The sequence below is a fragment of the Terrapene carolina genome, unplaced genomic scaffold, assembly GCF_002925995.2.
Source record: "Terrapene carolina triunguis isolate 2854851 unplaced genomic scaffold, T_m_triunguis-2.0 Scaffold114, whole genome shotgun sequence".
Lineage (NCBI taxonomy): Eukaryota > Metazoa > Chordata > Testudines > Emydidae > Terrapene > Terrapene triunguis.
Genome location: NW_020664465.1, coordinates 35,235 through 62,205, shown reverse-complemented (window position 1 = coordinate 62,205; position 26,971 = coordinate 35,235). Strand labels below are relative to the sequence as shown.

At 42.5% G+C, this 26,971-nt stretch overlaps 2 protein-coding genes across 2 annotated transcripts; one reads left to right on the top strand and one right to left on the bottom strand.

Annotated features, from left to right (window-relative positions):
- Nucleotides 1-10,665: 10,665 nt before the first annotated feature.
- On the top strand, nt 10,666-11,631 carry LOC112118113 (olfactory receptor 5V1-like). Its single transcript, XM_024216301.1, has one exon. It carries the CDS (start codon nt 10,666-10,668, stop codon nt 11,629-11,631), a length of 966 nt encoding a protein of 321 aa, XP_024072069.1.
- Nucleotides 11,632-15,990: 4,359 nt separating this feature from the next.
- Nucleotides 15,991-16,953, bottom strand: LOC113406638 (olfactory receptor 6F1-like). The gene has a single exon (XM_026652448.1). It carries the CDS (start codon nt 16,951-16,953, stop codon nt 15,991-15,993), a length of 963 nt encoding a protein of 320 aa, XP_026508233.1.
- Between the last annotated feature and the right edge of the window lie 10,018 nt (nt 16,954-26,971).

Sequence of the window (26,971 nt, the reverse complement as noted above, 5' to 3'; positions counted from 1 at the left end):
GGGAGACATTTATAGTGGGGTGGGAGGTTGAGGCAAATCGCCTGGCCGCTGATTACGCGCAGCCAGACACCAGGGCGGTTAGAAGAGTACAGCAGGGCGCGGTGCGCATCAGAGAAGCTTTGAAAACCAGTTTTGTGACTGGCCAGGCTACGGTGTGAAACTTCTGTTTGTTTCTCCTTGATGAACCCTCTACCCATCCCCTCGGTTCACTCTACTTCCCTGTAAACTAACCACCCTCCCCTCCCCCCTTCGAGAACCTCTTGCAGAGGCAATAAAGTCATTGTTACTTCACATGCATGCATTCTTTATTAATTCATCACACAACTAGGGGGATAACTGCCAAGGTAGCCCGGGAGGGGTGGGGGAGGAGGGAAGGAAAAGGACACACTGCAGTTTAAAACTTTAACACTTATTGAAGGCCAGCTTTCTGACGCTTGGGCAATCATCTGGGGTGGAGTGGCTGGGTGGCCGGAGGCCCCCCCCCACCGCATTCTTGGGCGTCTGGGTGAGGAGGCTATGGAACTTGTGGAGGAGGGCTGTTGGTGTCACAGGGGCTGTAGCGGCGGTCTCTGCTCCTGCTGCCTTTCCTGCAGCTCAACCATACACTGGAGCATATCAGTTTGATGCTCCAGCAGCCGGAGCATCGACTCTTGCCATCTGTCAGCAAGCTGACGCCACCTATCCTCTTCAGCCCACCACTTGCTCTCTTCAGCCCACGATTCAGCCCACCACCTCTCCTCTCGTTCATATTGTGCTTTTTTGCACTCTGACATTGACTGCCTCCACGCATTCTGCTGTGCTCTGTCAGTGTGGGAGGACATGTGGAGCTCCGAGAACATATCATCCCAAATCCGCCGTTTTCTCCTTCTAATCTTCACTAGCCTCTGCGAAGGAGAAACATTTGCAGCTGGTGGAAGAGAAGGGAGAGGTGGTTAAAAAAGACACATTTTAGAGAACAATAGGTACACTCTTTCACATTAAATTTTGATGTTCATATTACACAGCACATGTGCTTTCGTTACAAGGTTGCATTTTTCCTCTTATATTGAGGGTCTGCCGGTTTGGTGTGAGAGATCACTCATGCAGTGCCAGGCAACAGAATTCAGCTTGCAGGCAGCCATGGTAAGCCACAGTCTTTTGGCTTTTTTAACCTTCATAACATGTGGGAATGGTTTCAAACAGCAGCACTCTCATTTCCCATACCAAGCACCCATTGGGTTGGCCATTTAAAATGGGTTTGCAATGTAAAAGGAGGGTCTGCGGTTTCCGGGTTAACATGCAGCACAAACCCAACTACCCCCTCCCCCACACACCCAATTCTCTGGGATGATCACTTCACCCCTCCCCCCCACCGCGTGGCTAACAGCGGGGAACATTTATGTTCAGCCGAGCAGGAACGGGCACCTCTGAATGTCCCCTTAATAAAATCACCCCATTTCAACCAGGTGACCGTGAATGATATCACTCTCCTGAGGATAACAAAGAGAGATAAGAGACAATGGATGTTGTCTGCATGCCAGCAAACACTGGGACCATATGCTGCCATGCTTTGTTATGCAATGATTCCAGACTACGTGCTACTGGCCTGGCGTGGTAAAGTGTCCTACCATGGTGGACGGGATAAGGCAGCCCTCCCCAGAAACCTTTTGCAAAGGCTTTGGGAGTACATGAAGGAGAGCTTTCTGGAGATGTCCCTGGAGGATTTCCGCTCCATCCCCATACACGTTAACAGACTTTTCCAGTAGCTGTACTGGCTGCGATTGCCAGTGCAAATTAATCATTAATCATTAAACACGCTTGCTTTTAAACCATGTGTAATATTTACAAAGGTACACTCACCAGAGGTCCCTTGTCTTCCCTCAGGGTCTGGGAGCATGCCTTGGATGAGTTCGGGGGTTACTGGTTCCAGGTCCAGGGTGATAAACATATCCTGGCTGTTGGGGAAACCGGTTTCTCCGCTTCCTTGCTGTGAGCTATCTTCATTGTCTTCATCATCATCTTCCTTGTACCCCAAACCCGCTTCCCTGTTGCGTGATTCTCCATTGATGGAGTCAAAGCACATGGTTGGGGTAGTGGTGGCTGCACCCCCTAGCATGGCATGCAGCTCCGCGTAGAAGCGGCATGTTTGCAGCTCTGCCCCGGACCTTCCGTTTGCCTCTCTGGCTTTGTGGTAGGCTTGCCTTAGCTCCTTAATTTTCTCACAGCACTGCTGTGCGTCCCTGTTATGGCCTCTGTCCTTCATGGCCTTGGAGACTTTTTCTAATATTTTGCCATTTTGTTTACTGCTACGGAGTTCAGCTAGCACTGATTCGTCTCCCCATATGGCGAGCAGATCCCATACCTCCCGTTCTGTCCATGCTGGAGCTCTTTTGCGATCCTGGGACTCTATTATGGTTACCTGTGCTGATGAGCTTTGCGTGGTCACCTGTGCTCTCCACGCTGGGCAAACAGGAAATGAAATTCAAAAGTTCGCGGGGCTTTTCCTGTCTACCTGGTCAGTGCATCTGAGTTGAGAGTGCTGTCCAGAGCGGTCACAATGAAGCACTGTGGGATAGCTCCCGTAGGCCAATAACATCGAATTCCGTCCACACTACCCCAAATCCGACCTGCAAAGGCCGATTTCAGCGCTAATCCCCTCGTCGGAGGTGGAGTAAAGAAATCGGTTTAAGGGGCCCTTTAAGTCGAAAAAAAGGGCATCGTCGTATGAACGTGTCCTGGCTTAATTCGATTTAACGCTGCTAAATTCTACCTAAACTCGTAGTGTAGACCAGGCCTCTGAAAGTGACACCTAGCTTCCCACCTTAGGTACCTAAGTCTAACATTTAGGTGCCACTGAGATCCTCCAAAACCCTGCTAAGCTGCTGCCTAACCCTGCAGGCCCAAAATACCCCTTGTCACCTCTGTTTGGCTGTTAAAGTCCCTGAGGGAGCTTAAATTTGTGCCATTGGGCATGCACCCTGCTGCCTCTCTCACACCTAAGCCCCAGTGGGCTCCTCAAACCAGGTAATACTAGATGTTGCACTGCCCATCTCACTTGATCTGGTAGGTGTTCTCCACCTCACGCCTAACTCCACATAACATGTCTGTTGGGGGGGGGGAGAAGAGGCGTAGGCAATTTCCCTTAGGGAACTCACGTGGGATATGGGCAACCCCCAGTTCAATCCCTTTCTCTGCTTGATGAAGAGTGGAGATTTGAACAGGCAATCCACCTCAAAGGAGAGTGCTTAACCGCTGGATGGACACAGAGCCATTCTCATTCTCCCTTTGGCCCAAAACATATTTATTTATGCATAGTGAAACCATTTCAACAGGAAGGACTAAGACACCCACCTCAGACTATCTCATAGTCCAGTGGTTACAGCACTCACCTAAGAGGTGGAAGTGTTCCAACTTCAAATCCCTTCTCCACATCAGGCAAGGGAGGGAACTGAACTGATGTCTCTCACATCCCTATGTTTGTTCCTTAACCACTAGGCTAGGGGCTATAAAGGGGCAGGACTCCTCTTTCCTATTTCCCCCCAGTCACTTTGCTTGGGGTTAAATATGGGCTGAAGCCTTTCTTGCAAGAAACAGCCTTGTCACCTGACTTCAGGACAAGGTTCCCAGCTGGGGATCCCAAGCAGAAATAGATGCCTCCCTCTAGCTTGGACTTAGGTGCCTAACTCCCCAAAGGGGTGTGGTTTATGACATATCAGCATCTGCTATTGGCTAGTTTAGGGAACGTGCTGCTCAGTGTGCTAATTTTTCTGGCTATCGTTGCTAGGTGTCTCTCTTTCCTCATGCATTGTATAGGTAGCCCGGGCACCTTAGCCACAGTTTGTGAATTCACCGGGTAGCTAGGTGCCTAAAAGTTAGGCATTGAAACAGTCAATGGTGCAACACCGAAGTGCCTTTGAGGATCCAGGCCTAACCCTTCTTCCTCCTCTTGCTCTGGGCTGGGTACATGAAATCCTTTTCAGGGATCTACATAATGTACTTTAATAACCTCTAGAAATGATAGAGAAGGAGAGTCTTTCGACACAGTTCCTAAACCATCCCGCAGAATCCAGTAAAATTCTATCCCCACTAAAGGATTCTCTTCTGTTCTATTTGGGTTCTTATAATCATGCTGTAATGGGTTTGGGGGTGCTGGGTAACCAACATTGCTCTGGACCCCCAAATACTGGTTTGTGGACAGGATTCCTGAGAAGGAGATCTGGAATGTTGGGAGGAGAAGACAGTTTCAGCACACTCTTCCAGTCACAGGATGTGTGCCTGAAAGCCATTTAGGCCAAATGGGCCTAGCCACCAAACAATGGAGCAAGGGGCATTCTCCTATAGGGCCTGGTAGGCCAACTGGGAGGAACCCTTCTCAGTCAAAAGGAAGACTTTGCACCTAGGCCCTCTATCAAAAGATATTGAGATATGTGGTAGTTGTGCTCAGGTTCACACAGGCAGGGTGGGTCTTTGTGAAAAGGGAGTTTTCTGAGAGGAGGTAACAGTCTGGAGGACACACTGTCTGGGAGAAAACCAGAGACCAGGCTTGGTCCCAAGAGCACCTGGGCTTGCTAAAGAATGTAAGCTGGGACTGTTCTGTTCCTGTGATACAAAGGAAGCTCATGTATCAGAGGGGTAGCCATGTTAGTCTGGATCTGTAAAAGCAGCAAAGAGTCCTGTGGCACCTTATAGACTAACAGACGAATTGGAGCATGAGCTTTCGTGGGTGAATACCCACTTCGTCGGATGCATGGGCGAAGTGCATCCAACAAAGTGGGTATTCACCCACGAAAGCTCATGCTCCAATACGTCTGTTAGTCTATAAGTTGCCAAAGGACTCTTTGCTGCTTTTAAAGGAAGCTCATGTAACTGTGGGCAAGTCTACACTACAAAATTAAGTCAACTTAAGTTACATCAATGTACAGCCACCACAGTAATTAAATCTCTTTTCCATGTCCACACTACACTCCTTGTATCAATGGTGCACATCCTCACCAGGAGAAGTTGCACCAATTTATCTGTCAGTGTGAGGCATTATGGGATGGCTTCTGAAAGGCAGCAACATTCGATATAAGCAAAGCAGTTTCTTGATCTAACTACATGGACCTAAACACTATGCCTCTTATGGAGGTGGAGTTATTAAGTCAGTGTAGTGGGCGAGTTACATCGGTGGGAGCTACATTTTAGTGTAGATGCTTACAGAGTTAGGTCAATGTAAGCTGCCTTATGTCGACCTAACTCTGTAGTGTAGACCAGGCCTGAGATTGTAGTGAAGCATAGGATTAGATGAGTCAAAATGTACGTGTCAGCTGTTTGTTGTTTTGAAATTATTTTCTCCAATTCTTTGTTGTATTCACTAAATAAACCTGCTTCTTTTAAGAAGGCTTTTGGTCACTGTATATCACCGGTCACGGCTCCTGAAGTGCAGGGTCACAGGTGTTCAGTCAGATCTGCACAGTAATAAGCAGTTGGCATAGACCGGGTCCTGTACCCAGATCCGCTGGTCTAAAAGTGGGAGGAGTCTGAGACTCCACCCCAAGACACATGAGGATCCAACACCCAACACCTGAGGAGGTGCACATGGAGAGACCAGAAAGAGGATAGAGGTGCAAGCAACCTCGTAACTCTGACTCCAAACTGAACTGTTTTTCCAACAAAAAATTAGGTTTGGGACTAAATGAAAATGTTGTGCAAACTGTGTGCTTTCATCAAAAACATTCCAATTTTGGTTGGAAAATAGAACACAAGAAGGCTTTTATGGAAGTTTTTGAACAACACTATTTTCTTTTTCTACAATTTTTTTTGTATATTCAGTTTTCTGCCAAAAATTGTGTTTATGACTGAGAAAAATAGGCCAATGTTCAGTTTTTTGGTTTTTTGATGCAAAGTTAAAATTTTCTGCAGAACAAAATCAGCATTTTCAGACCAGCATTAATTTTAAATCAATATTTTTTAACATTTTTGTTTCAGAATCAAATTGAGATTAATTATCTAATATTTTAATTTACCCCAAAATATGTAAGAGTAATGATGATTATCTTAGGATGAGGAAAAAAAGGAAAATTTGGAAGAGGCAGTCAATTTTTCTGCTAAAAGGTAAGTTTCAGAATAAAATGGGCTTTTTTGTTATAAAAAGATTGTGCGAAAAAAATAATCTATTTCATTCTGTTCTACTCTATTCTACTTGTTCATTTAAATGTCATTTTGTTTTCAGAGGTGGAGATTTTCAAAGACACAAATGGCAGCTAGTCACCTAGGAGCATTTGATTTTTCCTGGGAGTCAGGTGCTTAACTGTCATTTGTGCTTTTGAAAAATCTTTCCCGGAGTTGCTGTAGCTTTTTACTGAGCAATCATACACACTGTGCTCTGTCTCTCTCTCTCTCGTGTGAAGACATTGCTTTTATTTGCTTTCACTTTTTTCCCCTTTAATTGAAACTGAAAGCCATTTTGAACTGAAGGTGCATGGCTTGCTCTTTGTGTATAATAAAAAGGAAAATGTTGCATGTTTCTTACCACCATCCCAGTCACAGACCAACCTTCAGGGCAAACCCCATGACCTGAACTGGTCCCAGAGCAATTGCATCACACTATGAGCCAGATTTTCAAATGAATTGAGGTGCCTAAAGATGCAAATAGGCATCTATGGCTGGATTCACAAAGGGATTTAGGCTCCTAACTGTACTTTAGCTCCTAAATACTAGATTTAGGCTCCACTGGCATTCACTCCTCTCGGCTGCCTCCTCACCTCATAGGCATGTAAACTTATTCAGCGCCTAAATTTTCACTGTAAAAGTTCTCTAGGTGCCTACATTTCTGACTTTAGGCATGCAGACTCCTGTCTCGCTCTAGGTGTCTAGATGGCTTAGCTCCAGAGTGATCCACAAACCAGGGGAGATAGGTGGGGGACCACCGATCTCACCTGTGGGGCCCAGTCTGACAGGTGTACCAAGAGCAGGCCTACTGAATCTGTGCCCATTCACAATCCAGCTGGAGGAGGAGCCACCTTATAACGTTTAGCTTAGTGGTGAAAACACTCACCCGGCATTCAGTCCCCCCTCTGCCTGATGGGGATAAAGGATTTGGACAAGGAACTTTTACCGCTCAAACGAGCGCTCTAACCATTGGCCTATGGGGTAGCCTGATGTGGCTTTCTCTCAATTCCTCTTATAGAAGTTGTTTTACTCTGGGTTATGTACTCATTGAAGAAGTGGGACTGGAGCCTGGGTTTCCCACCATGGGGTAAACATGAGCTCCTCCATGCTATAAAGTCACTCTCACTCTCACTCACTCACTTTGGCCCAATGACTAGTCACAGATTTTATCCAAAGTGGAACAGCTTGGACAAGAGTTACTGAGAACCACCCACTCCAGCATATCCCATAGCCCAGTGGTTAGGGCATGCTTCTCAGAGGTAGGAGATCCAATTATTTATCTCTATTAGGCAGAGGAGGGAATAGAATCCATATCTCCCACATCCCAGGTAAAGGTCTAACCACTGGATAAAGTTGTCAGTTACCCCCTCTGGTTCCCTGCTTTTGGCCCTGTGACCTTCACTACATCCTTGTTTTTCATTAGTTATCTCCTGAATTCAGTTGAGTCCTGAGTTCAGTAGCTCCACCCCTTAGGCTAGGGGAGGGGCCTTCATCTTGTGCCCTCCCACCCCCTGGGAACTCAGTAGGTGGATAGAGTTATCAGGTGACCACCAGCAGCGCCTGCTCCTCCTCCAGGGTTTCTCAAAGAAAATCACCTCTCCTAGAGTCAACTTAGGCACTGACTCTAGGAGAGTGTTTATGGTTGTGGGTGCCGAGCAGAAATAGGTGCCAACTTCCCGGAGAGGGGTGGGGCCTAGGACACCCTCCTCTTGTCAGCATCTGGCTTAGTGGGGGAGCCACCCAGGTTGCTGGGTTTTGTGGATCCCATTATTAGGTGCCCATCTCTCTCCGTGCATTACACAGGCAGCCTGAACACCTAACTCAGGCTTTTTTGATTGTCTAGGTGCCCAAAGATTAGACATCATAATGCTCAGCAGTGTGGTTCCTAAGTTCCTTTGGGAATCTATCCCCTAGTGGGTGCAGCAAATGTGGGGAATTCCTGTATGGCTTCTGTACCAGTCCCCTTGGCATTACTAGCTCTTAGGGGAAAGAACTGATGTTCTCCCTGGGACATGGGAGAGCAGGCTACATGTTGGAGACATAGAGCCACTAGGACTGTCTGGGCTAGAATCGACACATATCAATGGAGAATCTGGAAAGACAATGGGAAGCCTTAATGGCTGAAAGTTGGGTACTCTCCCCCTCACAGGGAAGCAGAGCAAAAACCCAGAGCTGGGGAGTAAAGGGAGAAGGTGTCAGGTATCTGTGTTAAGAACTGGGCTCACCGAAACACAGCCGCTCAGTGGGGACTGAGAGACAAAGGGGATGGGGAGAGACCGAGCCAAAATACACCCTCCAGCAGTATGGCTCAGAGGAGCCCTGGCTCTGGCCAGTATGAACTCTCTCTTAGCCTTTGCTTCATAATGCTAACCTAAGGACTTTCAGATGCTGTAGGCCACATGAATGGTCACCTTATTCTGAAAGGGCTGCCTGTTGACACCGCAGATACTGAGAGCATTGTGCTCTGAAGGGGCAGAGCAAATCTGGCTTGGCTGCACTCACTCAGGGAGCCACAGAGAGAGATGGGTATTGCTGATGCCTGCAGGCCCAGTTTCAGAGCGGTGGAGGCCAGAGGCTTTTCCCAGTGAGCCAGTGTATGTACTTAGGGTCCAGTACCCTAAAGGGGCACTCCCAGGAGACTGGTTAAAGGTTGGGACATAGACCAGACCTTGTCAATCTGTGACAGTGAGATTTTTCATAGGACCTCAGCAGGGCAGTTATGCACTGTTATAAGGTGGGCTCCTCCTCTCATTTCTTATGCACCCAGCAGGATCTTGAAGCAGGTAAATACCATCAAAAATCTGGTCCTAAGTCACTTAGGGGGTTTTAAATTGTACCTAAATCTAATTGAAAGACAGTGGGAGTTGGGTGCATAAACCCCTCAGACCTCTTAGGAAATCAGACCCTACATTGACTTTAGTGGAGTTATTTCAATGGAGAAACAGTGTGAATGAGAGGTCAATTAGGTCCAGTTTGTTGCAAAACCACCTCTACTTCCCTCCTCAATGTTCCTCATTGCTCTGGAGTGTGGATGATGGGGAGGAATTTAGATAGATAGATAGATAGATAGATAGATAGATAGATAGATAGATGCACAATTGATGCAGGCACTTTACTATTTTTAAGGACTTTCCAGTGTCTCTGAAGGAACGAAAGACATGGAGAGCATCTTTGTTGACATCTAAGCAACCCAATCCATGTTGTAATACAGTGGGTTGGGGGAATGTAATCACCTTAATTCCCTTCACATAGCCCATTGTTAGGGTGCTAGCCGTCTGCGCAGAGGTGAATCTGGCCTTCAGTGAGGAAGGTAGCCAGATCAAGCCAAAAGGGGAATAATTTTCACCTTTTAACTTGCCACAGCTTAGTGTCTGATCCAGTGGGAACCATTCCATTGAGTTCAAAGGGCTTTGGACCAAGCCCTGAGATATGGTGTCTGGGAGGAGAATATCCTCACAGGACCTAGCAGTCTGGTTTAAATAACACTGCTGATCACACTCTATAAATAGTGTAATTAGTCCCTTTTGGGTTATCAAATGAGACAATATGTCTTTATATATTTCTGAGTTGGGACTGCTAATACACAATTCATTGTGTGAAGGTCAAACATGGGGATGATGTATATTTTCATGTAACTCTTATTTACTTTAGAGGACAACATGCTGTGAGAAGAGGGAACCAGAGAAACAAGATTCTGATTGCTGGAGAGGTGAAAGCAAGGGATACAATTACATATAAAGGCCACAGCCAAATCAAAGGTAAAAGTGGCTTCAGTTGTTAATCAGGATAAATATAATCAGACTTTTCTGGCATTTGTGAACAAGAGGCAACTGAACCACAATACAAAATTACAGTAAAACTTTTGGGCTTGATTCTTTCCAATTTTGTATTCCGTGTTGTCATTTACACCTGTTCAAAGCAAATGCATCAGAAGTGTAAAGGGCCACCATGGGTGTAAATGGGTGGAGAATTCAGATTTGGTAGCATTTTACACCTCTTTTGTATTAATTTCTGCATTTTTGCGTGGGGATAACTACCATAATAGTCTATATAATATTTAATACTATTTTCTGTATTTGTTATTCAGTTTCTACTTCATCGTACTTACTGTAGGTATGATAGCTAGCTAGCTAGCTAGCTAGATCTATCTTTTGCGTCTCTTCTTAAGCCCTATTGAAGTAGACAATCCTACTAAACTTCCCCCATATTTTCTGATGCTATTGGATGCGCGTATGGGGTGTGTTGAGATTCTTTCTCTTTAATTCTTGTTATTTCTAGGGTTGGAGCTGGGGGTTTGGTTCAGATGAAGCATATACTGTACTTCCTTTAAGGGAATTGTAGTTGACTAGGTTCCATTGAATAATAACATTTATGTGAGATACGTTCTAGTTCAAAATGAATTATTTCATTGATGGTCTCTGGCCTGTGTTAAACAAGAAGTCAGACTAGATAATCACAATGGTCTCTTCTGAGCTTGAAATCTATGAATCACTTAATTTTCCTTTGTGTCCATTTCCTTTTCTTTAGATGGAGCATATGGGTGTAACTGAAAAAGAGAATCAAACAGCCATCACAGAATTCATTCTTCTGGGGTTTGGAGACTTCCATGAAATGCAGCCCTTACTCTTCATGACATTTTTATTCATTTACACCATAACCATGTCCGGCAACATCGTAATTGTTCTGGTGATAGCAGCTGATCACAATCTACATACCCCCATGTACTTCTTCCTGGGTAACTTATCTTTCCTGGAGATCTGCTACACCACCACCATTGTCCCCAAGATGCTAAGAAATTTCCTTACAGTGAGGGAAGTGATTTTATTCATGGGTTGTGTAGCCCAGTTGTACATTTTTGGATCTTTGGCAGTCACTGAGTGCCTCCTTTTATCAGTCATGTCCTATGATCGGTATTTAGAGATATGCCATCCGTTGTCTTATGCATCTGTTATGAACTTTAAGGTTTGCCTTCAGCTAGCAGCTGGTTGTTGGATAACTGGCTTCTTGACTCCTATAGCAATGATGGTCTTGACTTTTACATTGCCTTTCTGTGCTTCCAAGGAGGTTGGCCATTTCTTTTGTGATTTCATGCCTCTGTTAAAACTTTCCTGCACTGACACCCATTTGGTTGAATTTCTGTCTTTCACAGTGTCTGCCTGTGTGACCCTGGTCCCATTTCTACTAACCTTGACTTCCTACTATAGGATCATCTTGACCATCCAAAGGATCCCTTCCACAACTGGGAAGAAAAAAGCCTTCTCCACCTGCTCCTCACACCTCCTGGTTGTTTCTATTTTCTATGGCACCATCATTATTGTTTATGGAGCCCCTGTAGGTAACCAGTCACCAGCTTTAAACAAGGCCTTCTCCCTGCTCTATACAGTCATCTCTCCCATGTTCAACCCCCTCATCTACAGCCTGAGGAACAAGGAGGTCAAAGGTGCCCTGAGAAAGGTTGGAAGCAAAGTGTTCACTTTCCTAAAGAAGAGCAATATCCCATAAGGTGACTCAAGTGACTGAAATCAGAGAGCAGTTAGCATCTCAGGTGTTCTGGAGGTTCAGTGGAGAGGAGGTCAAGAAGCCCTGAAAAAGTCTGCAGGTATAAGGAATGCTTTCAGAAATTTGATGTCTCTAAAGCAAAATTAGCAATGGATGTTAGCAATCAAGTGTGAATTTCAAAAAAGAGTCAAAATGACCAGCTCATGAAAGAACAACCCATAGGCAAAAGAAATTGACCATCCAATTTATTTGGCAAAACATTCAAAGAAATCAACATATATTCACAAATAACTCAATGGAGGAAAGCAAGAACTCCATTCACAATTACCATTGGATTGGCTCTAATGAACCGCTGCGACATGTCTACATGTCTTTTTCAAGAGACCAGAAACTATCCTATGCATCTCTGAACATTTCCTTCTGTGAATACTACTAATATATTTTTCTTTTTTGAAGCTTTTTATTAAGGCAAAGTTGCAATAAAATCTTAACTTATTACATTATACATTACTTATTCAGGGTCAGGTTAATATTCAAAGAATCGGACTCAAGATTCTGGCTTGCTGGCTGGGGAGCCCTTCTCACAGAATCATAGAGCCATAGAGTTACAAGGGACCACAAGGGTCATCTAGTCTAACCCTGACTAGCCTCTCTTTGGTGCTTCTCTTGTGTATGTACTTGGTGTGAAAGCTTTTCAATTACAAGGACAATCCATTTTTGACAATATCCCAGTTCCATAGGAGGAGACATCATATTTTTCCAATATTGTGCAATATAGAGTATTACTGCTATCAATTAAATAAAATAAATTAACGTGTTGTTCTATTTAAAATGTAAAGCCTTTACTGGAGCATTAAGTAAGAAGTCCAGGGGATCTCTGGGAAGCTGGCATTTTGTCATAAAGTGAATCTCTTTACTTCCTCCCAAAATCAGCTAATTCCTATACACAATCACGACATGTGCAAGTATGTTCCCCTTTCCCTGCAACCTGTCCAACAGTGTGACTTCCTAGTAGCAAAAATGTGATGGATCATGACTGGAGTCAAATGCCATACACACATTAATTCATAAGCATTTTCTTTATGAGCTACACAAATTGAAGATGTATATCTTCTTTCCTGTGTACAGACCCACTTATCCAGGTCAATTTCCGCTCAATCCAGGTCCAAATCCCTCTCCCATCATTTTATCTGGGTTGTTTTCTTATTAACATCCTTTTCAAACAAAATTGCATGTATCTTACAGATTAAACATTTTGTTCTAGCTTGCTTCTGATTCAGCTTCTCAAATGTGGTTAAAAGGCTAAATAGACACGGATTGCACAGTAAAATGTTTGACTTGTAAATATTGAAAATACAGGATCTTTATGTTATTTACATTCTTACATAACTTTTGGTTTGATTTCAAATCAGGATTCAGGAACAGCTGTCCGAATTGAGTAATCTCAACTCTTACACACAATGACTGGACTAGATAACCTCTAGTTCTATGATTCTATGAATACTCACTTTGATATATTTGAGGGATAAATTCCTGATTATTAATGAAAGCCGGTAAGGGAGGGCCTTGGCCTCGGCAACAGAAATTTAAAACAAATTTGGAATTTTTCCAAAGCTGCTAAGGTAGTCTACATGAATGGGTGATTTTTAAAAAATGTTGATGACCTAAATTTCTTTTTAACCCAACAATTACTGTAAATAGCTATATTTGTGCTCCAGCCTTGTTTGATTTTTACCCAGTATTTGGCTGGTCTATTGTTAGCCCAGATGATCATGTCTTAGAAAAGGTAATCCACCCCTCTTTGTAGGTTTATACAGAACTTTAGAACTCCCCCTTTGTCTTTTATGTTTCCATATGAATTTTAATAGCGCAACCTGCCATCTTTTTAATGTCATGTCAGGCATACCAACAGGGATGTACTGAAACAAAAATAATAACTTATGGGGGGGAACATTCTTCATTACTGAAGCTGCCCTGCCTAGCCAAAAAAATTCATATTTGTTCAATTCCTGCAAATCTTTTATTATTTATTCCATAGTGGAGGGTAATTTGCCTTAAACTGATTTTTATGTTTCTCCTCAGTTATTTATTCTTAAATTCTTTAAAGGCATGTTTAGCCATTTAAATGTATGTAGCTGACAATAGTTGGTTTTGACCCTTTCAGGAATATTCATTCCTAAATTTTCAGATTTCTCAGAGTTTATTTTGAAGCCTGATATCTGATCAATTTCCAAAGTCATCTTTAACAAGGCTTCTGGATCATCCTGCAAATATAAGACATGGGCAGCATACAGAGCTATTTTGTGTTCTATACCAGAAGATGCTTTGATATCTGTTACCAAGGGGCTATTTCTCACATTTATTGCAAATGGCTCTATTGCCAATGCAAACAATATGGGGGTAAGAGGCAATCTGGTCTTGTACCCATAACCAATTAAAAGGTGGGGACTGATGACCATTAACCAAATCAGATTGAATATACAGGACTAATATGCCCTTAGAAAACTGATTTCCAAAACCATATCTTACCAAAATATGTCCGAGATACTCCCACTCCAGACCATCAAAGGCTTTCTCGGCAATTCTTCTTTTCTTTTACCCCTCCCCCCAACTTTCCTGACATCTAGAAACTTTATCTGTGACGATTTTATGTTTTCTTCTAGGTCATTGATAAAAATGTTAAATAGTGTAGGGCTAAGGAGTGATCACTCTGGGGACCCCACGAAAAACACTCCCACTAGATGACAATTCCCCATTTACAGGTACACTTTGATTCCTACCTATCAGCCAATTTTCAATACATTTCTGTGCCAGGTTAATTTTATATTATTCTAGTTTTTTAATCAAAATGTCTTGCAGTACCAAGTCAAACTCTTTAGAAAAGTCTAAGTATATTACATCGACAATATTACTTTTATTAACCAAACACTTTATACACACACACAAATATCAAGTTAGCTTGACTGTATCTATTTGCCATAAAGCCATGTAAATTAGCATTTGATTACATTACCCTCCTTTAAGTCTTTATTAATTGAGACTCATTTCAATCACTTCATTATCTTGCCTGAGATTGGTCATGTTGATTGGCCTATAATTACCCGGGACATCCTGTTTACCCATTTAAAATTTGGCACAACATTAGCTTTATTCTAATCTTCTAGCACTCACCCAGTGCTCTGAGACTTACTGAAAATAAATATTAAGAGTCCTAAAAGTACCTCAGCCAGCTCTTTTAAAACTCTTGGATGCAAGTTATCAGGACGTGCTGATTAAAAATGTCTAACTTTAGTAGCTGCTGTTTAACATCCTCCTGAAATACTAGTGGAAGAGAAAGAGTTTTTTCATGGCCATATGAAAAGACTATATCATGTGTTTTCCCCAAACTGAGAACAGAAATATTTATTGAACACTTTTGCACTTTCTGCATTATTTATTATAATTATAGCTTTTCTATCTAGAAAGAGACAATATCTTTTTGTTCCTAATAACAAACAAACAAACAAACAAACAAACAAACAAACAAACAAACAAACAAACAACTAGTATTGTCCTAAACTCGACTGGCCAAAGATTTCTCATTGTGTCCCTTATCTTCCCATATTAATTTTATACAATTCCTTACTTCTGATTTATACCCAATGCTATCAACTTCCCCTTTCTTTTGTTTGTTATATATTATTTTTACTTTTTAATTTTTATAACTCCCTTCACTTCCGCTGTAAACCAGGTCAGTTTTTAACTGGTATGGCCTTCTTCCTTGAAGTTCTATGACATCATTTAAGTTCCCACTACTGGAAAACAAGGTTTATATTGTAAACATAAGAAGGGGTGCTCGAGTGTGAAAGATGGACTTCAAAGCAGTTAAGACCATTAGAAACCTAACTTCTATTGAAATTCAGTAAGTTTTGGGCAATTAATTCCCATGGGCTGCTTTGAAAATGGCAGCTTGATCTAGATCTAACAACCAATGAGAGTTGGGAACCTAATTCCTTTGGGCGTAATTTAATTAACAATGGGAGCACACACAGAGATCCTGCTAAGTGACACTGAAACCTAGCATCTCGGAATCTTCAGCATAAAGCAAGTTGCCTCCTCCCACTTGAGCTCATCTGTGACTGAATAGCCAGTTGTTATAGTAATTCAGGAAAGCTGTAAAACAAATACACAGTGACATACACTATAAGGAATTGTTTCATTTGGGTTTAAGATATGATGCAGGTGTCCACCTTCAATTGAAAGAGAAAAGGAGTGGGCTGTCCTTTGAAAATCTATAACTTAATCCTTTTGCCTCATATTCAATTATATCAATGACCTTCAGACATTTTATTTAATTTTTTGGTCCTTTGGATTACAATTCTACTAAATCCATGGTGTTTCAAAACCACTTAACATCCTTCTTAATGCCTTTCCCATTGCTTCCTTCACCTCTTTGTTTCTTAGAGTGTAAATGAAAGGGTTTAATAGCGGAGTTACAACAGTGTTAAAGATGTTGATTGTTTTGTTCAAATCCAATGAGTTCTGTGCAGAAGGCTTGACATACAGAAAAATGGTGGAGCCGTACCAGATAGTCACAACGGTGAGGTGGGCAGAGCAAGTGGAAAAGGCCTTTTGCCGGCCTTGAGATGATGGGATTCTCAAGATGGTGGAGATGATGTGAATGTAGGAGACCAGGGTTATCACGCATGAGATCACAACAACAATGATTGAGACAATGAACATTGCAAGCTCAACGAAGCATGTGTCTGTGCAGGAGAGAGCTATCAAGGCATCAATGTCACAAAGGAAATGATTGATGACTTTAGGGCCACAAAAGGACAATCTGGATATTAGAGCTGCCAGCACAGAGATAGCCAGGAATCCACACAGCCAAGAGAGGAGGGCCAGATGAACAGAAAAAGTTCTGTTCATGAGGAAGCTGTAGCGCAATGGGTGGCATATGGCCAGATAGCGGTCATAGGCCATGACGGCCAGGAGGAAACATTCTGTGGAGCCCATGGAGAGGAGAAAAAACAATTGAAGGAGGCAAACAGTGAATGAAATGGTTTGGCTTGTGCCCAGCATGATGCCAATGGCCTTGGGGACACATGCTGTGGTGTACCAGATCTCCAGGAAGGAGAGATTGCAGAGGAAGAAATACATGGGCGTGTGCAGGCGTGGGTGGGTCCTCACTAGGGCTATGATGGACATATTCCCTATGATGGTTAGGAAGTACATAACTGAAAACACCACAATAAGGAATATCTGAAAATACCAAGTGCCGGGAAAGCCCAGGAGGATGAACTCCTGCATGCTGGTTTGGTTTCTTATTTCTGTCCCAGCCATGACATCCATCTGTAAAGACATGAGAGATCATAAGACATTTAAACATGTTGAACACATGTTTGGATGTGCTAAAGTGCAGACTCCAGAAATCTGGGACTAAAGCTAATAGAAGATAAGGGAAAATGGGTGCTACTCAACATCGTCCTTCCTCGTGCAACATTCCACCTCCACAATAGAGATGAGAGCTCCACTCAACAGTCCTCTAAGGCCCACGAGGGTGCAGTGGGTGGCTGACAATATGGTATCTTTTCTGTCTTGATGATCTAGCCCATCCACCCCATTCCACTCACCCCTGAGAAAGCCTCAGGATTTGGCCCATTCTCTTCATGCCTCACCTTGACAATAATTTTGCTCTCTGCTCAGGACAGAGTAGGCATTTTTTTCACAAGTCCCATTGAAAGTTCTAGGATTTCTACTCTTAAGTCACATACACTCTTCTGACTTTCAGTGGCACTTATGTCACTTAGGCCTAGAGCTTGTATTTTTTTTTTTTTTTAACAAAACTGTTTCCCATTGAAAAATTCCAATTTGTTAAAACTGAAATATTTACATAAGAACATAAGAATGGCCAGACTCTGTCAGACCAAAGATCCATGTAGCCCAGTATCCTGTCTTCCGACATTGGCCAATGCCAGGTGCCCCAGAGGGGATGAACAGAATAGGCAATCACCAAGTGATCCATCCTCTGCTGCCCACTCCCAGCCTATCACAACCAGAGGCTAGGGACACCATCCCTGCCGATCTTGGATAATAGTCATTGATGGACCTATCCTCCATGAATTTATCTAGCTCTTTTTTTAACCGTGTTATAGCGTTGGCCTTCACAACATCCTCTGGCAAGCATATCAAGGAAACATATCGGGTTTAGCTGAAAATTTCATCAGGATGGTTTCTCAGTTCCAGCATGGAATTTCTGATCAAAATGAAAACCTGAAAAAGAAATTAGCTCTCTAGCCTAGTGGTTAGGGCACTTGTTTGGGATGTAGATTTTATGTTGTCTGGATTGGCTGACTAACATGAGGGCCAAAATCAGGGAAGACTGTGACCAACCAGGACACAAACCCCCAACTGGTTGTGTGTTCTATACTTAGATTTCTCCAACCAATTATCAAGCATGAGCACCTCAAGCATTATTACAGCCTTACCATGGAGTCACAGACAGTCCCCTTGCACACTCCAGTCTTTCTTGCCACCCAGGCCAGCTTGCCTTACACCAAAAATCACAATAATATTCAGGTAACTCCCAGTCCCAAAGGATCAGTCACTTACCCAAGGTCAATTGCACCTTAGATCTCACACCAAAGACAACACTTGTAGCCAATCCTATAATAAACTAACTATATATGTATTAACTAGGAAAAAGAAATAAGAGAATTATTTAAAAGGTTAAGGCAGATAAACATACACTCCAAATGAGTTACAGTCCTAGGTTTCAAAAGGAGATAGAAGCTGCTGTAATATGTCAGCTTTCTATGTCCTTTAGGGCAGTGGTTCTCAAAGCCGGTCTGCCGCTTGTTCAGGGAAAGCCCCTGGCAGGCCAGGCTGGTTTGTTTACCTGCCGCGTCTGCAGGTTCAGCCGATCACGGCTCCCACTGGCCGTGGTTTGCTGCTCCAGGCCAATGGGAGTTGCAGGAAGGGCGGCCAGCACATCCCTCGGCCCGCGCCGCTTCCCGCAGCCCCCATTGACCTGGAGCGGCAAACCGGGGCCAGTGGAAGCCGTAATCGGCTGAACCTGCAGACGCGGCAGGTAAACAAACTGGCCCGGCCCGCCAGGGGCTTTCCCTGAACAAGCAGCAGACCGACTTTGAGAACCACTGCTTTAGGGCCAACCCAAGGTAAGCAGCTTGGGGATCCCTTGCTTATGTTTAGAAATATTGTCCTCTCCAAATGCCATTCAACATTGTGATCAAGTCCCTTCTGGTCAGGGATTTTTATTCCCTTACTCCAAAGTTCAAACTGTGAGGGAATGAGGCTTTGTGCACTTCTCCTCTTCATGGGTGTGGGGAGAGCAATCAATAAAGTCTTTTGCCCACTGATGTTACACAATGGTTCATCTGGTGTCTACAGGCCTTCTTTTGTTGGGCAGGAAATGACACCTCTTGTGGTAAACTCATAGTTCACACTTGGTAATGCTCCTCTCCTGACTGTGGGGGTTTCCAGATTAATTGCAAACACTTTCATAGTTGCAAAGCAAAGACTTAAATCCTTATAAAATGGGATTCAGATATTATAGGTGAGATTGAAGCATGCAGCAACTCACCAGCATTTCATAAAATCCAAACACTAAATACATTCTTATAAACTTAATATCTATTTGAACAATGTTAACACCCAGGTGAGCAGACTGGTTTCCAGCTGTGCATTTGTCAGTGTTTAGTGAGGCCTAGGGACCTAGGCAGAAGATAGCATCTGGTCCACCATTGACACAGTAGGGGACCAAGTTTGATTCTCCCTTTTTTTATATATTGCAATGAAAATAAAGTGTGAAACTGTGACATTTTTCACAAAAGGGAATTCTTGTTTTCTGGCCAGCTCTGCTTAGTCCTTTCTGAGACCTTCACCCCAAATTCTCAGCAATAAGGAACAACATTAGAAACTAGCAATTCTGTTTATTATTGATTATGTGTCTTCTGGTTGAATTTTATGGTCCCACCTATGCTTGGGACCTCATTGTGCTAGAAACTGCAACAACATAGCCTAGAAACCATCCCTATTCCAAACAGTTTACAATCCAGAAGACAAACAAGTAGAGACATGCAACAAAGAAACAGCTTCCCAGATGTACAGTGCAATGGCTCTCAGTTTCCCTTTCACATAACAGCCCCCCTCTTCCACTCACCTCCCCTGGGCTCAGCTCCATTCAAACATTTCCAGTCTGGGCTAGACCAGAACAATAGTTAGGAATCATGTTCCAAGCCCTGTCCGATACCAAATGCTTAAGAAACAACCTATAACCCACCCCACTATTGCATGTATTTTGCCACATTCTGCAAAGGGGGGGAGGGATAGCTCAGTGGTTTGAGCATTAGCCTACTAAACCCAGGGTTGTGAGTTCAATCCTTGAGGGGGCCATTTAGGGAACTGGGGTAAAAATCTGTCTGGGGATTGGTCCTGCTTTGAGCAGGGGGTTGGACTAGATGACCTCCTGAGGTTCCATCCAACCCTGCTATTCTAAGGCCATCTGTCCCTGAGCTGAGAGAAACATCAGTTTATAGCAGGAAGAATAAATGCTCGATCATCATTGTAGCCGGGTATTTTCAAAGGGGTTAAGGGAGTCAGGTACCTAGCTGTCGGGAACATTCAGTGGAAGTTGGACGATTAACTCCCTTAGGCTTCTTTGAGAATCCCAACTGCAATGTCCTTCTTCCAGTAGGTTAGTTTGAAATCATCCTCAGACAGATAATAATACTTAGCACTTGTGTAGTTCTTTACAGCTGCAACATGTAAATAATGGCTATTCATCCACAAAACACACCGGCATGCTAGAGGCCTGACTTAAGGCACAGTGGAGTGAATGGTTGACTAGGCAAGTATCATTGTTCCCATTGTACATCGGGGCAAGTAAGTCAGGGAGGTGAAGTGATTTGTCCAAATCACTTCACCTCCCTGACTTTGTGACAACTGGGCATAGAACATAAGAGTTCATATTCCAACTTCTGTGCCCTCTGCCCTGATCTCAGATATAGACATCCCAAAACCTCCAGAAGCCGGGACTGGACAACAGGGGATAGATCACTCGAAACTGTACTTTTCTGTTCATTCCCTCTGAAGCTTCTCACATGGGCTACTATCAGAAGACAAGATACTGGGATATAGGCTCCATTAGTCTGACCTTCTCGGAAAAGTTGTTGCTAGCGTACTAGATATTAGATATTTACATAAATATATTCCAGTTAGTACAGATACATCCCAATCTAGTACAAGCTAAGATGGTCTGATAAATCAATGAGTAAGGATGTTGGGTCTAAGATATTAGGAGCAAGGGGAGGTAACAAACAGATGACATTTAATACATAAGGTGGTGTGTAGGTTGTGTATGTTAGTTGTTTATCTTAGTCTATAAATGTCAGGATACTTTGCCTTAATTCTTTGTGTGGCTTAGGGGATGACAGAAACTCCCACTGCAGACTGATCCATTCCTTGCTACTAAGCACTCATGTGTTAGTGTACCTGTAACCACAGAGCCAGGGCATTCATACTGTCCCTAAGGGGCAGTAAGCCTGGCTGAGTGCCTTTGTCACCGAACTGTGTCTATGGTCTTTCTTTATGAGTAACATCAAGCTCTGCTGAATGAGGAGGCTGCCTTATCTGCTGTTAATAATAACCAAGGACAGAAGCACTGGGCATCCTGGACAGCGTTACTAAGGCAACGACGTTCCAGCCTTCAGCACTTAACCACACTGGGTAGTATTTTCGAGGTCTGTTAAACCAGTTCTCTGCGCAGAGCTGGAACAGCACCCCAAAAGAACACACACATACAAGCCAGCTAACAACATATATATTCTTCTTTATTTGCCTCAGCTAAATTATTGACCCCGTAAATTTCAAGAGGTTAATTCATTACTGATCCTTGAAACATTTCCATATCCATTTCAACATTTTTGGATGGAAACTTGTCTTTTTGATGATATGGAGACTTCAGCAAAAAAAGTATTTCCATGAAGCAATTTTAGGTTTTTTATAAACTGAAAAGTTCCATTTCTGGTAACTGAATCATAGAAATGTAGTGTGGGAGGGGACGTCATAAAGTTCAGCTGGTCCAGCCCCTTGCACTGTTGGAGGGAGAAGTAAACCTAGACCAGCCCTGACAGTTGTTTGTCCAACATGTTTTTAAAAATCTCCAGTGAAGGGGATTCCATAATTGCCCTTGGAAGCCTATTCCAGAGCTTAACTCCCCTTAGAGTTAGAAAGCTTTTCCTAATACCTAACCTAAATCTTCCTTGCTGCCACTTTCAGTGGACATGCAGAAAAATTGATCACCATCCTCTTTATAGCAGCCCTTAACCTCTTTGAAGATTCTTAGGATGTTCCCCCTCAGTCTTTTCTCAAAATTAAATATGCCCATTTTTTTTTTAAACCATTCCTCATTGGTTAAGTTTTCTAAATCTTTTATCATTTGTGTTGCTCTCCTCTGGATTGTCTCCTATTTGGATTGTCTCATCTTTCCTAATGTGTGCCACCCAGAACAGGACACAGTACTCCAGCTAAAGCCTCAAGTAGAGTGAGACAATGACCTGCCACGTCTTGCATACCACACTCCTGTTTATATACCCCAGAATGACATTAGCCTTTTATGCCACTACATCACATTGTTGACTCATATTAAATTTGTGATCCACTATAACCCCCAGATCTTTTTCAGCCATGCTACCACCTAGCCACTTAACTCACATTTTGTAGGTGTGCATTCAATTTTTCCTTCCTAAGCGAAGTAATTTGCACTTGTCTTTCTTGAATTTCATCCTGCTAAATCTGGACCAATTCTCTAATTTGTCACGGTCATTTTGAATTTTAATCCTGCCCTACAAATTGCTTGCAACCCTGCCCAGCTTAGTGTCATCTGCAAATTTTATCGGAATACTCTCCACTCCATTATCCAAGTCATTAGTGAAAACATTGAATATTACTGGACCCAACACTGACCCTTGCAGAGCCCCACTACATACGTCCTCCCAGTCAGACAGAGAACCGTTCATAACTACTATTTCATTACAGTGTTTCAACCAGTTGGGCACCCACCTAATAGTAATTTCATCTAGACCACATTTCTGTAATTTGCCTATGAGAATGTCATAGGGAACTGTGTCAAAGCCTTACTTACATCAAGATATATGACATATACTGCTTCCCTCCATCCAGTAGGCCAACAACCCTGTCATAGAAATGTTTTGATTTAAAAATGAACATTTTTAGTTTACCAAAAATGTTTTTTATGAAAACCCCAAAAATGCACATGAAAAATTTTAATGAAAACTAAAATATTTTTATTTTTAGCCACATATTTGATGGGAAAAAAATCAATTGGCTCTATTAATTATTCAGAGTACAATGATCACTATTTCCTTTTGTTCTTCCTAGACTTTATAGTATATTAAACACGAGGGGTAAGCTGTACCTATTCTACCAGTATGGGTCAGCTGACTCCTCAATGAGGAAAAGTTTTGGAATGGCTGGAGGATTTCCAACTAGCTCGCATTACCAAGAAAAGCGAAGTTATTTCACAATACAGTTACTTTTAATTACAATTCCAGCTGTATCTGGCTAGTGGGTCTAACTTACCAGCTCTGTTGATGGAGTTTGTCAATAAAAACTCCCTTTGTTCCCAATCTTTTTCTCTCAAAAGGACACACAACAGTCGTGGCTCCTGAAAAATGGTTCATTGTATGGAGGTATATCTTGCTTTTCCCAACACTAGATATATATCAGTTATAGGAAGATTTTTCACCTGATACTCATTTCCATGAAGGTTACTCTACACCACTGTAGCAATGTCCAGGGGGCTTAAATTGTGCGTGATGAGTCTAAATCACTTCCACTTTTTACACTGTTGGGATAGTGTGAGGTGTTGTTATTATAAATGGTAATCTGCCACTCCAAAACCAAAAGACTCTGGTAAAATCTGTAGACATCTGCATCAGTTAGAATCTCTTTCCATCACCACCCACCTGCTTTTAGCCCTACCTACCGTATTAATGAACTGCAGCTCAAATTGGCTGCACGAGAGGGAATGTTTTGTACTCCTCCCTCACCTACCCATCACCCTGGGGATATCTGATCAGAACAGAATTTCACAGAATTCCCTAGAAGGTATAACACATTCTGCTACATCCGGCTCATCTCCTGGTTAAAGCACCAGTACTAACAGCTAGGAAACCGGCACACTTTTCCAAATGCTTCCCACACTTCGTGAACGTCAGTGTCTTACTTGAGCCCCTCCTTCAGCCACATTTTCCCCATCTGTGAAATAACGAGAAATGCCATAATTTGACTCCTCCCACTTGCTGGGCACAAAGCAGTCTCAAAAAAAAAAAAAACCCAACCACCACAGCTATGAGTGTTATAAGTTATAAGTTATAACAAGGATTTCTGCTGCATATACTTGAGTGCAATCCACTAGCACCTGATCTAGTCACCATTTACAGATATACAGCTACAGAGCACTCCTGTAACAGGGGAAAGCACCACTTCATAAATACATAGATTCATAGATTCCAAAGCCTGCATAACACAGGCCATAGAATGTTCCCAAAATAATTCCTACAGCATATCTTTTATTAAAAAATAATCCAATATTTTTTTTAATAAAAAAAGAACCGCCGCCCTTAGTGAATTCTTTCAATAATTAATTGAACTCATTGCAAAAATTAACACCTTATGTCCAGTCTGAATTTGTCTAGCTTCAACCTCCAGCCATTGGATCATGTTAGAACTATCTCTGCCAAATTGAAGAGTCCATTATAAATATTTGTACCCCATTTGGGAACTTAAAAACTTTGAACGAGTCACCCCTTAACCGTCTCTTTGTTAATCTAATTAGAGTGAGCTCTTTGAGTCTATCACAATAAGGCATGTTTTCTAATCCTTTCATTGTTCTTGTGGCTCTTCTCTGAACCATTTCCAGTTTATCAACATCCTTCTTGAGTTGTAAACACCAGAACTGGACACAGTATCCCAGCAGTGGTTGCACCAGTGCCAAATACAGAGACAAAATAACCTCTCTACTCCTTCTTGAGATTCCCCTGTTTATGCATCCAAGCATTGCATTAGACCTTTACACCACAGCATCTCACTGGGAGCTCATGTTCTGCTGGTTATCCATCATGCCCCCCAAACTTTTTCTAAGTCATAGCTTCTCAAGATAGACACCCTATCCTGTAAGTATGCCCTGTGTTCTTTGTTCCTGTAGGTATACATTTAAATTTAATCACATTAAAACACATATAATTATTTGCTTACATCCAGTTTACCATACAATCCATATTTCCCTATATCAGGGACCTTGCCTCTTCATTATTTACCACTCCCCCAATTTTTGCATCATCTGCAACTGTGTGATTATTTTATGCTTTAATCTAAGTTGTTTATAAAAATGTTAAAAAGCACAGTGTCAAGAACCAATCGTGACAGGACCATACCGGAAAGACACCTGCTAGATGATGATTCTCAATTAATTACTACATTTTGAGACCTATCAGTTAGTAAGCTATTAATCCATTTAATGGTTGCCATATTGATTTTATGTATGCAGTGCTTTGTAGCTGTGTCAGTCCCAGCATAGTAGAGGGACAAGGTTACTGAGGTAACATCTTTTGTTGGACCAATTTTTGTTGGTGGGAGAGGCAAGATTTTGAGCTTACACAGAGGTCTCAGTTCTGTGAGTTCTGTGTAAACTTGAAAGCTTGTCAATGTCAAGAACAGAAGTTCATCCAATAAAAGATGTTGCCTCACCCACCTTTTCTCTCTAATGTTGATCTTATGTCATTCTCTAGGGTATTTTTATTCAAATTATCATGCGGTGCCAAGCCAAATGCTTTATTAAGTCTATTACATCAGCAGAATTACCTTTATCAGGCAAACTTGTAATCTCATCAAAAAAAGATGGCCAATTAGTTAACAGGATCTCTTTTCCATAAAACACAACAGAAGTGACATTAATTATATCACCCCTTTAGTCCTTTATCAGCTGCTCCATTATCTTGCCTGGCATTGATGTCAGACTGAGAGGTATATAATTACCTAGGCCATTCCATTTTCTCTTTTTAAATATTGGACCAAGATTAGCTCTCTTCCAGTTTTCTGGAACTTCTCTGGAGTTCCATGTCTTATTGAAAATCATTATTAACAGAGCAGTGATTTCCTCAGTCAGCTCTTTAAAAAGCCTTGGACACAAGTTCTCCAGTCCTGCTGATTTGAAAATGTCTAAATATACTACACGTCTACCCCGATATAATACAAATTCGGATATAACGCGGTAAAGCAGCGCTCCAGGGGGTGGAGCTGCGCACTCCGGAGGATCAAAGCAAGTTTGATATAATGCGGTTTCACCTATAACACTGTAAGATTTTTTGGCTCCCGAGGACAGCGTTATATCGGGGTAGAGGTGTAATTATAGTAGCTGTGACTTATCATCCTCCTGAGATACAAGAGGAAGGGAAATAGTGTTATTATCATCATATGTTTCTTTCCCAAATGCAGACTAGAAATATTTATTAAACACTTCTGTCTTTTTATATTATTATTGATATTTATACTGTTTCTATCTAGTAGTGGATCAATACCATTGTGAGGATTCTTTGATATATATATATATATATCAACACTGCTGACTATAGATTTGTTCTTGTGCCCCGTTGCTTCCCATATCAATTTTCTAAAATTCCTAACTTCTCATAATCAGAGTAAGCCCAGTGTGCCCAGCCAGCTGAAGAGCCAGTAGCCCACCATTGAAATCAGTCTGTGGGTACTCATCAAGGATATGCAACATAGTCTGAAGTTGACCGCCTCTACAGCACAGGTTGTTACAGAAACTCCATTTGAAGAGCTTGGCTACACAATTGCCCTGTCCTATTCAAAACCAGTTCAGGGAAGACCACATGTGCCTTGACTGGTCAAAACCCGAAGTGCAGATTATTGGGTCTGGTGTTGGTTGAACCAATGTAGCTTGCAGCTTTTTGACTCAGCAGACCTCAATGTTAATGACTAAAAAAAGACCACACGCTCAGTTTGGTGGCAAAGGCTCAGCTAGGTTTATTGTCAACAACAAACGGTACCACACACCAAGCTACAGTTTTACTAACACATGTATGCCTGTGACAAGACATTCACTCAGTCAACATAATGTTGTTCCCTAGGCCAATTTTATTATCCCTCCTTTCACTCTTCCTTTCATACAGTGACAAAACAAGGACAAGTGCAGAGACCTGCACTTAGGACAAGGGGTGGGATAGCTCAGTGGTTTGAGCATTGGCCTGCTAAACCCAGCGTTGTGAGTTCAATACTTGAGGGGGCCACTTAGGGA